The following is a 13,326-nucleotide window of genomic DNA, read 5'->3' on the forward strand; positions in this document are numbered from 1 at the left end:
TTCTCTTTTTTGAAATAATCACCTGTGTATTTATACTAAAACAATTATTCGCCTCAGGCTCAGTGATTATCGGTGAATATTCACCTCGACTTCGTCTCGGTGAATATTCACCTATAATCACTTCGCCTTTGGCAAATAATTGTTAAATAAACTATGTGTACATGCTTTGGGTAGTGTGAATAAAGAATTAGAATTGGAATTTGAATTACAAATTGTTGCTATAATTGCAGTATGTGCCATTTTGCAGTCACAGTTTTCGTACACCATAGGTCCACCTCCTGTGTGTGCTACCTAACCTACTACAGTACTATTAAAGAGTAACTTAATACTCATCTTTGTAACATCCCCACACTCTTATTGTTGAATAATATTGCCATTGACCAATGAATAAGTGCAAACCACCTAGTTTCCAAGGTCTCTTCTCCTTCTCTTGGGAAAGGGGAGAGGATAGACCCTGGGAACGAGGCTCAACATTTTCACCTTTCGTACTACGAAAACCACCGTTCTGTGGAATGGGTCCGAATTATTGAGTGACTGCCACTTCAGTTAAACATTTAAATTGGATGAAATTCCTTTCCGACGGTGTGTTTTCACCGTTAAGGTGTACCGAAACAGAACAATGGAAAGATATGTTTTCAAAATCATGAATCCCAGAAAAAAATGGATAAGATTGTTCTCGTCCAGTGAAGAGGTTGCAAGTGCAACCACGGTCTCACTGTTACTTCGAGTGTAAGTTTTGTTCGCTGGCCTAAAAGGTAGCGTCGAACACAACACCTCTCAAGAATTTGAACTATTTACAAGCGAAAGTGGGCGGGGCAGTGACTCAGTAAGTCGGGCCCATTCCACAGATCGGTGGTATTCGTAGCAATTAATTTTCCGAGTTCAGTGACTCATAGCCACTTTGATTTTTCGTTTTCTTTAAAGGAAATGCTGCTGTGTGTCGACTTGTGGAAGATCCAGTTCTAAGGAAAGTGAAGTCAGCTGCAAGAGCTTTAAATTATGCCGGTAACAAAATACCAGAGGACAGACGCCAGGAACTGTCAATAATTGTGCAGAAATACTTCAATGCACCCGTTTTAACTCAAGAAATCATCATGCAGGCTGCAACGATGGAAACCCGTAAGGAAAATGCTAATTTTGTGTCACATGGACGTGAAGTGGTGAAAAGAGTTCGTGAAGAAGGAAAACTACTGGAATTTGAAAAGATGTGGAGAAAGCACTTTGTTGATACCATGCACCCAAAGTACCTCCCACCTTTATGGTCGGTGGATCATCGTCACGAAGCTTTGAAAGAAAAATTGGGGGTCGGTAATGACTCTTTGTAATTCCATCTTTAAGTTCTCTTTACGTAATTAATTTTCTCTAAAGGCTGTGATTGTTTTGTTATGTATCAATCATTTCCAAGAGGGCCCATCCTCCCTCTCCCACCCCCGGGCAAACCCCCGGGCATTTGACCTTTACAAAATGATATGATCAACTGTCCCCCCCCCCCCATGTTGCCAGTTTACACCATCAAATGCCCCACCGCCTTAGTGCCTCACACAAAGCGTGAAATACCCCACCCTCCGTGCAAGAAGCAAGATTGGCCGTTGTTATGAGACGTTTATTATTATTTTATAATTTTATTTGAACAGTTAACCGTTGATGTTAAACTTGCATCAATAGTAATTCCAGAAGGATTCACCTACTGTAGTTTTGACAAACTGATGTTTCCATAATATGTAAACAAATACGATTGATGAACAATCGAGCAAATCGATGAAGCATGCCGTCACGACATACTGATGATATAAAACGGCAAAAATGAAGAAAAAGGTCAAGATTACATACCTTTCAATAAAAGTTCAACAAACTTTAATAGCGCCCACAAACGCTTTACGGTTGGATTTATCCTCATTCGAGACTTTAAGGGAATTTTTCGTAAAAAAAAATAAAAGCAAGCTACTGCTCGGTACAAAGTACGGGTTTCGTTTCGTGTCAAATTCTCCACTATGCGGAGCTATCCTCTTGTCAAATGCCCGGGCTATGCCTCGGGGTGGGGGATGGGTTTTACATTAGCCATATATAGGGCTTGCGAAAACTGTATTGAAAATTGTGATTATATAAAGACGAAAAATGAGAATGATTTAAATTCATGCTTAACTGAAGATTTAACTTATTTGGCTCTTAAAGTCATTAATGTTTTATTGTTTATTGGAAAATATGTTTCAGTTTGATTTTGTTTTCTATCAATTGGTATTCTCATGAAGCTGTCGAAAACTGCACTTACAGACACCAATTCTAATTTTTTTCGTAACCGTTCCCTTCATCTAAATCCAAAGTTGCAATTGAACTATAGCAGGGCAAAGAATCCCTTGGTAATGAATATTTTTGTGTATTTATCTCGTTTCCTGGTGAATGATCTCTTTACAATTTTCCATACGTATGATCACTTCACCCGACGGTTTCAGGCCTCAAGCACGGTTGGAATCTAATACTCAATACTCAAACTAAACACTCGAAGCGATCCGACGATCAATCAAAACTCAGAGTAAGTCCCTCTCCACATGTGACTTTCTTCCCACCACACGTAATTATGCTAATTTATGTCAAATCTATTTCAAACACAGAGGGATTCAAACTAAACACCTGACTGAAGTTCGTAACGACATAAACAGAAAAAGGAGAGGTTTCATCATTGTCTATTTTGTAATCCTTAATGTTCAGCTACGTTTTCTTGTTCAACGTTTCCCCCAAAGGTAATTGGAAAATCGATGTTCCTGTTCTGACGTTCATGTACTCCTAATCCAGCTTCTACAGGATACAACTTCTTCAAGGGTCTTGTCCCATTGATTACTCGATCTAGCTCCTCTACGAGTTCTCACCACTGCTGCATCGGTGAAATCCATCTCGTCCTGTGATGAGGGATTTGACCACTCCCATATTCCAAAATAGTCTCGGCGTCCTGTTCTTGTGAATGTAAACGACGTCTCTTACATTGATGGTTGGTTGTCTGTTTTTCAGTTGGCAATTATGATGGACATGTAACTCTGTCAAGTATTCCTTCTGCCAACGTCTCCAAAACTGCGAAAGAACAGTTGTCAGATACTTCGGACGTCTTGGCAATTCACCTCTAGTCTGAGGTGCTTCCGAGGGAGTTTTCTCTGCCTTACTCAACAGGCGACTACCAATCATCAATTGTGACGGTGTCAAAAGACTTCGTAATTCATCATCCATGTACGTGAGAGGTCGTGAATTGAGTATTCACTCTATTTCCACAACAACAGAGAGCAATTCTTCGTAGCTGACTCTCGCAGTTCCTAAGGTTTTCTTGAGACAGTGTTTAGTTGATCTAACGAGACGTTCAAAAAATCATGCCTATTACGGAGCTAACGCGACGATAAGTTACCATTGTATGCAGTGGTCTGCTGGCAACTTCTTCAGCTCTTTGCTCTTGAAAGTGGATCCATTATCTGACACTACAAGATTTGGAACACCACGTCTGGCAATAAACCTTTCAAAACTTCTCACGAAAGCTTTGGTTGTCAGCCTCGGGACGAAGTTGAGATGAACTGGCGCATGTCTATAAAGGCCCGTTTAAACGGTTTCAACATTTGCTTCAACATGTTTTCAACAATTTGTTGAACCAAATGTTCGGTGTGTTTGAACACGTCGTCCAACATTGTTGAAAGCGTAAAAAATGTTGAAAGCTTGTTGAAAGCGTGTTGAATCAAGTTTAAATCGGTTTAAACTTTCATTCAACATCGATTCAACTTTTCCTTTGTTCCCGAAAATGTTGAATGGTGTGGAAGCAAAAAAAATGCAAATTCGTGGGACAATCTCAACCTGGGAAGCTGAGAGGTAGTTGGCGTTCCATATGGACGACCTTCAAGTTTCTTGCACAATACACACTTGTTGATTATGCTCTTAACCGTTTGTCTGCCGTTCTCAATCCAATACCTTGACTTAACTTGAACCAAGGTCTCTGCCACTCCATTGTGCATCACTTGATCATGACACTTAAGGACGGTGCCTACTAATTCAAAGGTACATGTATTTTTGCGCGGTTTACTGAATATGCGAGAAAAGCAGATCTCAACAAGTGATATTAAAATTCAAAAACAAAATTGGGGGTAACCACGCTTTTTTCGATGATAATTAATGGACAATATTTGTAAAAAGCTTTGGCGTTCTTTTGCAAATTGAAGCTTAGTGATCTCTGAAAAATGCATGGTTACCCCCAATTTTCTTTTTGAATACCAAGAGCATATGCTAAGTTCTGCTTTCTCCGAATAGTTTTGAACCGAGCAAATTATTCCTGTATTAATAAGCACCGCTGATAGGAAATCCGAGTGTCTTGAGATTCGCAGAACATATGCGCAATAACAATAGTAGGCACCGTCATTAAGAATCACCAACTAAGTAAATTAATGACTTCTCGGCAACAGCATCGGAAATCGTGTATCGTACGGTAGGGAAGGCATGCCAATTCTTCTTTGACATCGTAGTATCCCTTCTTCGTCTTGATAAAGGCCTAATGTTGACTTCATCTGTGGATACTTGTCGCATTTTAGGATCTCTTGCCGAACGTGCTTAATCCTCAACATCTCTGCTTGTCTGTGCAATTTCGTAAAATCTTCCGTTCCTTCCCTGGACCTCGTCTTCTTCAGTTTCTCAGTAAACAACAGCATAAGCGTTTTTAAAGAACTGTAATTCTTAGGATTGATTAAGTTATCTAGACTCGGTTCTTCTTGCTTCCCTTCAACGAACGTGGTGACTAAGCTGGTAACAGCTAATTTAGAGGATTTCAGTTCGCTCAACTCTTCTCTGACTGGTACAACTGTCGGTTGAACTGGCCACTGCTCACTACTCTTAGACAGGGAGTCGGGTCCATGTAACCACAAGCTGCTTTCTTTCAATTCAGTAGACTTGATTCCTCTGGACGCTATGTCAGCTGGATTGTCTGCTTTGGAAAAGTACCTCCACTGCTCAGGGGGTGAATTCCTTCTCGATTCTCGACAAACGGCTTGTACTTCTTGCCAGTGTTTGTGATTCACCACAGTGAAATCATAGAATCTGTCCAGTTAAACAAATCGCCAATTCTTACATCGTCTACTGCTTGACACACGCTCTTCAACAATCTGGACGCAGTTAAGTTGCACATCAAGTCCAGAGGAGGAATAGTTTGTTTAGCTAATGGTGCAACTCTTGTCTTCGAAGATACTATCTGACATTCCATCCTTGCCTCATACTCTACTCTCATGTAGACCACAGCTCCATAAGCCTTTCCGATGCATCAGCAAAACAGTGTAAGTGGACTGACTTGACCTTGCCTCCATTCAATCCCTCAGCATAACATCTCTTAAAGCTCACTCTTCCAGCCTGTCTCAAATCCGATAGAGTCGCCAGCCGTTGGTGATTGAGTTCAGCATCAACCAACTCGTCCCAGTCTTTTCCAGCCTTGCAAAGTTTCTGACACATCATCTCGAATGGAAGAATGACTGGAGCTACCAATCCCAAGGGGTCAAAAAATCGTGTAGCTGTACTGAGAATCAATCTTCTTGTTGCTAGTTGAGCATCTGCATCTCCTAATGTCTTGTTCAAATCGTAAATCAGTTCATCTTGGGCTGGGTTCAATCTCGAAACCAGAGCTCTTCTCTTGACTGAAGGAGGGAAAGTCTCTAGGGAACCCTGAAACAAAGTGTCCTCTCAATGATTTTCGTGAAGAACAATCAAAAGCGTCTCTAATTGGTGCATTCATGTTAGCACGAGGAGTGAGCAGGCGCCGTAAGGTTCAAATAGCCAATTTGAAGCTAAGAATCTAACGGTGTTCTCCTACATAGAGTTTCCCAGAGCCTTGGGTCGATCCAAGGCTCTGGTGACGAGAATGGGGCTGGGTTCCAAAGCATTCCCAAAACCCTTTGCTCCTTTTCAACTGATTTAGAGAAGCTTTCATCTTCATCTTCAACTCTAGCTCTATTGCTCTTTTCAAAAACCTCACTGCAAGCTTCATTTTTTTTTTCAGTAATCTCAGCACACTTTCTGAATTGCTACTCCACTTTCTCATATTGAAGCCGCCTGACTTAAGACAGAGCTTTATCTCCTTAGACAATTTGAACGCACTATTCATGTCACCATTTCCAGAGACATAGTCATCAACATATAAAGTCTTCAACAGCTCTCTTGCAAGTGCACTGTAAACTGGCAAACATGTGTTCAAATGGTGTCTGATTATGTCATTTAGAATGAAAGGACTGAAGTTTACACCAAACACCACATGTGCAAAACATAGTGCCATGACCTCCAGACTTTCCTTGTTTGGATCTTTGACCCATAAAAATCTCGCAAAGTCCCTGTGTTCAGGGTCAATCTCAATGTTCAAAAACGCCTTCTCAATGTCTTCCTGTACTCTGAACCTCAGCAAAATGTCAAATAACACGGGATTAAGAGGATGGTCCAATGTAGAGACAGTCATTTAAACTAGGCCCAAACGCTTTAGATGAGGCATCGTATACAACTCCCCCCTTTAGTTGTATCTCTGTCACGTCTCAAAACTCTGCCGTGTGGAAGATAGTGAACATCTCCGGGTGGTGGTATTTGATCATGTGGTACCATTTCAACCACACCACTTTGCATTTTCTGTCTGATCACACCATCATACTGCCTTAGAATTTCTGGTTGGTTCTTGAGGTTCTTAATTGTTGTTGTCAGTCTACGCAATGCCACCGTATAATTGTCTGGTTACATGAGGTGATTGTCCTTGAAAGGTAACTTGACCTGGTATCTCTTTCCAGTAAATGTGATGTCATTTGAAAACTTGTCATAGACTGAAGTTTCATGTCCCTTAATGCCCAAAGTTTCTAAGTCCCAAAATTTCTGCAGATCATCCTTTATATCACTTATCTCTGTGGACTCTATCTTTAACACATGCGTTGAACTCAAATTCACTGTGCATGACCTTGTCAACTTTGAGCTCACAGTCCTGACAAAACCCAACCAAATTGGTTTCAATGGCCACTGGTCCATAGGGATCTCCCTTAATGATATTCCCAGTGAAGAAAGACTGGTAATAATCTGTTCCTATCAGCACATCAATACTGATGGCTCAGTTGGTTGAGCACCGGAAGGTCACACGGGAGGTCGTGAGTTCAACTCTGGCCGGACCAACACTCAGGGTCTTTAAATAACTGAGGAGAAAGTGCTGCCTTTGTAACTACATCTGCAAATGGTTAGACTTTCAAGTCCTCTCGGATAAGAAGGATAAGCCGGAGGTCCCGTCTCACAACCCTTCAATGTCTATAATCCTGTGGGACGTAAAAGAACCCAAACACTTGTCACTAAGAGTAGGGTACGTAGTTCCCGGTGTTTTGGTCTGTCTTCTGTTGAGTATCATGGTTGGGAAGGTAAAAAAAAAGGGGCCACAGTAATTGGCGCAAGCTGTTGTGACGCTCTGCCAGCTTGACTGGCAAAGTCTGTAAATCTAAATCTAAACTTGTATCACATGCAAGTTGTAGACCCTGCAATGCAAGTAGGCCAATTTTTAGTCAACAGAAATTCTTTTGGTCAATCGAGGGACACATACTTGGGAATGAAACGAAATTCCGATTTTATTTTACCTTTAACTCCTAGAGAGGCCCAAACAATGACCACCCAACCAATTCTAATTCCTTTTTTGTCTGTTTGGTTCCAATGACCCCTTGGTTGGAAGGGAAAGAATTGGCGACAGAGAATTTTCACATTTTCTAGGACGTGTTTTCTTTATTCCTCGCCCACAAAAGAGACTAGACGTGAAAACAAGTTCGTTTTTGTCGTACTTCAGTTTGTGTGGTATCTGAAAACGGACCAATGTTGAAATGTCAGCTTTTCTCTACAGTGGTCAATTTTTAAAAGATCATTCAGCATTCCGGCGCATGTGCATGCTGAATAGGTCATTTGCGAGTTCATGTTTGCCTCTTCTTCAAAGCGAGTCTAACTGCGAAGTTTTTGTGATGGTAATAAAGTTCTACTTTACATAAGAATGAAAAATAATTTAAGAACGGTGCCTACTATTGTTATTGTGCATACGTTCTGTGCATCTTGAGATACTCGGATTTCCTATGCGTGGTGCTTATTAATACAGGGATATTTTTGCGCGGTTCAAAACCATGCGGAGAAAGCAGAATTTTGCAAGTGCTCTTGGTATCCAAAAAGAAAATTGGGGGTAACCACGCATTTTTCAGAGATCATTAAGCTTCACTTTGGAAAAGAATGCCATTCATTGCTTTGTCTTTGAAAGATTTTTTTAAATATTGTTGATTAATTATCTTTGAAAAATGCGTGGTTACCCCCAATTTTCTTTTTGGATTTCAATAACACTTGTTAAGATCTGCATTTCCCGCATATTCAGTAAACCGCGCAAAAATACCTTTGAATTAGCAGGCACAGTCCTTAATTAGTTTTCATTCAGATGTGAAGTTAGACTCGCTCTGAAGAGGAGACAGACATGAACTCGGAAATGGCCTCTTGAAACTGCTTTGTAATTTAGATTTTGGAGTTGTAACTTACAGTGAAATCACATCATCATGTATAGATTTTTTTCATAATGGCGGCCAAATAAAATATTCTTCTATGTTAATGCTAATAAGCTTTCCTAGCCTCGCTACAACGAGCAAATTCAAAATAAGGGAAAGAGGTCTAATTAACATAAATACAAAAGAATGAAAGTGGTCTGTAGATAACTGTAAAGAACACAACTTCGCATTAAAAAGTTTCCTCGTGAGTTTCAAATTTATTTTAATGGTGTTACTATCACGAAGCTATGGAAATGTAAAAAATTTCCTTGTTTCCAGTTGGGCTTCTTTAACTCCTCGTGGAATTCGTTTTCCTCATCAGGTCTTCAACAAGTATTTGATTCCTCGCCATCTCGGTCGTCTGACTCTTCATAAATATCGCTTTCCTTATCAGGTCTCCAACCAGTGTTCGATTCCCTGTCATTACGGTCGTCTGACTCTTCATAACTATCGTTTTCCCCATCAGGTCTCCGACCAGTTTTCGATTCCTCGCCATCTCGGTCGTCTGACTCTTCATAAATATCGTTTTCCTAATCAGGTCTCCAACCAGTGTTCGAGTTCCTGTCATCTCAGTCGTCTGACTTATCATAAATATCGTTTTATCAGGTCTCCAACCAGTATTCGATTCCCTGTCATGTCGGTCGTCTGACTCTTCATAAATATCGTTTTCCTTATCAGGTCTCCGACCAGTATTCGATTCCCTGTCATCTCGGTCGTCTGACTCTTCATAAATATCGTTTTCCTTATCAGGTCTCCAACCAGTATTCGATTCTCCGTCATTTCGGTCGTCTGACTCTTCATAAATGTCGTTTTCCTCATCAGGTCTCCGACCAGTATTCGATTCCCTGTCATGTCGGTCGTCTGACTCTTCATAAATATCGTTTTCCTTATCAGGTCTCCAACCAGTATTTCATTCCCTGTCAATTCGGTCGTCTGACTCTTCATAAATATCGTTTTCCTCATCAGGTCTCCAACCAGTATTCGATTCCTTGTCATCTCGGTCGTCTGACTCTTCATAAATATCGCTTTCCTTATCAGGTCTCCAACCCGTGTTCGATTTCCTGTCATCTCGGTCGTCTGACTATTCATAAATATCGCTTTCCTTATTAGGTCTCCGACCAGTATTCGATTCCTCACCATCTCAGTCGTCTGACTCTTCATAAATATCGTTTTCCTTATCAGGTCTCCAACCAGTATTTGAGCCGTGTCATTTCGGTCGTCTGACTCTTTATAAATATCGTTTTCCTCATCAGGTCTCCAACCAGTGTTCGATTTCCTGTCATCTCGGTCGTCTGACTCTTCATAAATATCGTTTTCCTTACCAGGTTTCCAACCAGTATTCGATTCCCTGTCATTTGGGTCGTCTGACTCTTCATAAATGTCGTTTTCCTTATCAGGTCTCCAGCCAGTGTTCGATTTCCTGTCATCTCGGTCATCTGACTCTTCATAAATATCGTTTTCCTCATCAGGTCTCCAACCAGTATTCGATTCCTCGCCTTCTCGGTCGTCTCACTCTTCATAAATATCGTTTTCCTTATCAGGTCTCCAACCAGCATTCGATTCCTCGCCATCTCGGTCGTCTGACTCTTCATAAATATCGTTGTCCTTATCAGGTCTCCAACCAGTATTCGATTCCCTGTCATCTCGGTCGTCTGACTCTTCATAAATATCGTTTTCCTCATCAGGTCTTCGACCAGTATTCGTTTCCTCGCCTTCTCGGTCGTCTGACTATTCATAAATATCGTTTTCCTTATTAGGTCTCCAACCAGTGTTTGATTTCCTGACATCTCGGTCGTCTGACTCTTCATAAATATCGTTTTCCTTATCAGGTCTCCGACCAGTATTCGATTCCTCGCCATATCGGTCGTCTCACTCTTCATAAATATCGTTTTCCTCATCACGTCTCCAACCAGTATTCGATTCTCCGTCATCTCGGTCGTCTGACTCTTCATAAATATCGTTTTCCTTATCAGGTCTCCAACCAGTATTCGATTCTCCGTCATCTCGGTCGTCTGACTCTTCATAAATATCGTTTTCCTGATCAGGTCTCTAACCAATATTCGATTCCTCGCCATCTCGGTCGTCTGACTCTTCATAAATATCGTTTTCCTTATCAGGCTCCCCTTCAATATCCAATAGGCCACTTTCAAAATACCATAATACTCTTTGTTTGCCCTCCAAAATTTGTTTACAGTTTCTCTTGAGACTTAAAATGGTTCCAAGAGAAAGTAAAAATAATGCTTATGCAAAATTTTGTTCAGCAAACAAAGAGTATTATGGTATTTTTGAAAGCGACCAACAGACTATTTCCCCATCCCATAATGCAATACGTTTTAGGGGTTCTTTACATTAAAACAATGCAATTTAATTATTACTCTCGGGACTGTATCATGCTTCAGTGAACTGGATATCCACTGTTTTAATGCAAATAGCCCCACAAAATAAACTGTGTTATCGGATTTGCAAAAATGGCGAATTCTTGGATGATTACCTCGATCCTCTGGCTCTTCATGATATTCGTCCTTTTTTTAATCTCTTCTCCGATCAGAAACCTCCTCGTCATCTTCATCCTGAAACAGTTCATGAAACTCGTTTTCCTCCTCAGGTCCAATTGTTCGTTACCAGGCTCCTCTGATTCTTCAAGACACTCGTTTTCTTTATCAGGACTCCAATTATTAAACAATGCGAAATATTTTCTCGCCATAAAAACTTAGAGCCCCCGCAATAGCCTCTCCATAACTTTAAATTTGGCCAGGCGAGCACCGAGAAGTACATCCTCTTGACTATTTCCTCTATGTGCGCTTTCCAAGTTAATTGGGAGCTCATAGTAAGCGCCAGTAACTTGGCGGTGCTAACGACTTCCAACTCTTTTCCATCAACAACGACTGCATCGAACTAATCAGATTTTTAAGTTGCTCCATAACTACCTTACTACAGGCATCTCTTTCTGAAAACGTTTGAATGACGTATGAAAGAATTTTTCACACAGATCTTCTGAACCTGTAAGCACTGTATCAAAGAAGAATGTTGTCATTGTATTATCTTATTTAAGCCGTGTTCACACTCAACGTTGATTATGATCAACTGAAGTATAATAGACCAATTCCGATATATTAAAATTCAGTCCTGAACAAAAGACATCATTTCGAGGCTCTGGGGAATACATATAAGGATTTGTATGAGTTTTTTCCCCAGAGCCTCGAGATGATGCCTTTTGTTTTCGACTGAATTTTAATATATCGAAATTGGTCTATTCAGGCTATTTTACTCCATTTAATTTTATTTAAATATGGTTCTGTTCACATCTGCGAAAATTCAAATACAATAGGCCGCTTTGGAAAATACCATAATACTTATTGTCTGTCCCCCCAAATTTTGAATAAGCATTTTGTTTTCTCTTGGGACTATTGTAAGTCCTAAGAGAAACTGGAAACAATGCTTATGCAAAATTTGGGGGGACAAACAAAGAGTATTATGGTATTTTCCGAAGTGGCCTATAGGCACGGTAACCTCGCAGTGTGAGACAAAATGGCGCCATATCGTGTGGCTTCCGCGATTATCACCACCATCATGTGCTTGAGGCGAGAAGAGAACCAAGGATAGCTTCCGAGAATAGAACCAGACAAATCCAAACCTTCGTTCCATAAAGCGATTAGAAGTTTCGTCTGTTCATACCACCACGTGCTCGCCATTCAGTTCAATTACGCACTGTAATTAGTTGATGTGAACTTATAATTCGATCATAATCGAGGCCTAATGTGAACACGGCTTTGGGCTTTACAAAGTGATTTCATCGAACTACGCCTCAAATCTTGTGTTAAAAAAATTTATGGTTTTGTCAATCTTAAGGTAATTTTCCAGAATACTTGCCGGATTAAATCTCTGTTTCCTTACAATGATCGTTTTAGTCGTTCACAATAATCTAGGATAATTTACAAAGCTAGTTGTTAGGATTGTGACGCTTTTTACATTGGAAAAACCAAACGGAGATTGTGTGACAGGAAGATGGGACGCATTACAAAGCTCTCCCGACATGTACGGCTGGTCACAGCTCTGCTCTTGCAGATCATGTCATTTCCACCGGTCACAACATCAAATGGGACAATTTTGAGATTTTGGCAAATGGAAGGTCTGGCCTTCATTGTAAAAAAAAAAAAAGACATTGTTGATTCAGAACTTAAATCCAACATTCAGTGTAAACGTTGGTAGTGTAAAACTGTTTCTCTTCTGACTGCCATATTATAATATTAAGCTATGATTGTAATTTCTACTACAACCTAGTTACCAGTGCTTCTCTTTTATCTTGTAGCATTTTTAAAAATTGATGCAGATCGTTTAACCTTCACTTGTGATGATGTATATTGCTACACACATAATAATGCGAAGTTTAAATTTGTTCGCTATGTTCATTTCCACCGTGTGCGTTAAGCGTGTCATTTATACTGAAGTGTGTTTGTGTTTCTTTGTTGCCGAAATTAGTTCCAAACTTGTTCTCAGCTTCTTGATCCCTAAAATGATTTATGTTCCCTTGTTCCCCCAGTTCAAATTAGCCATTTTCACTTCTTCCCCAAAACCCATGGGATGGCCTCAATAATGATAAAGAAATGGCACGGTGGCTTGGCTGGCCAACGTGCCAATATCATAAAGTTCGAGTTTTCGCTTGAGTATTGTAGGCAAAATCTGCTAAAACACTTCTCATTACAATTCTTTACATAAAGCTAATAAGGAATACTTTGTTCTTCTTGTATGCCAATGTGCAACTCTCACAAGATGAACTTTTGTTCGGACACGCTTTTGT

The 13,326-nt window shown here is 40.4% G+C and overlaps 1 protein-coding gene and 1 pseudogene across 1 annotated transcript; one reads left to right on the forward strand and one right to left on the reverse strand.

Annotated features, from left to right (window-relative positions):
• The window catches only part of LOC138055996 (exonuclease 3'-5' domain-containing protein 2-like), a 31,464-nt pseudogene extending 27,913 nt beyond the window's left edge, over positions 1–3,551 (forward strand).
• An 855-nt stretch (positions 3,552–4,406) lies between these two features.
• On the reverse strand, positions 4,407–6,454 carry LOC138055997 (uncharacterized). The gene is made up of 3 exons (XM_068901851.1): positions 5,819–6,454; positions 5,303–5,670; positions 4,407–5,055 (listed from the first exon to the last, which is right to left on the reverse strand). Exons 1-3 carry the CDS (start codon positions 6,452–6,454, stop codon positions 4,407–4,409), a joined length of 1,653 nt encoding a protein of 550 aa, XP_068757952.1.
• Between the last annotated feature and the right edge of the window lie 6,872 nt (positions 6,455–13,326).

The sequence above is a fragment of the Montipora capricornis genome, chromosome 7 (assembly GCF_036669925.1).
Source record: "Montipora capricornis isolate CH-2021 chromosome 7, ASM3666992v2, whole genome shotgun sequence".
Classification (NCBI taxonomy): domain Eukaryota; kingdom Metazoa; phylum Cnidaria; class Anthozoa; order Scleractinia; family Acroporidae; genus Montipora; species Montipora capricornis.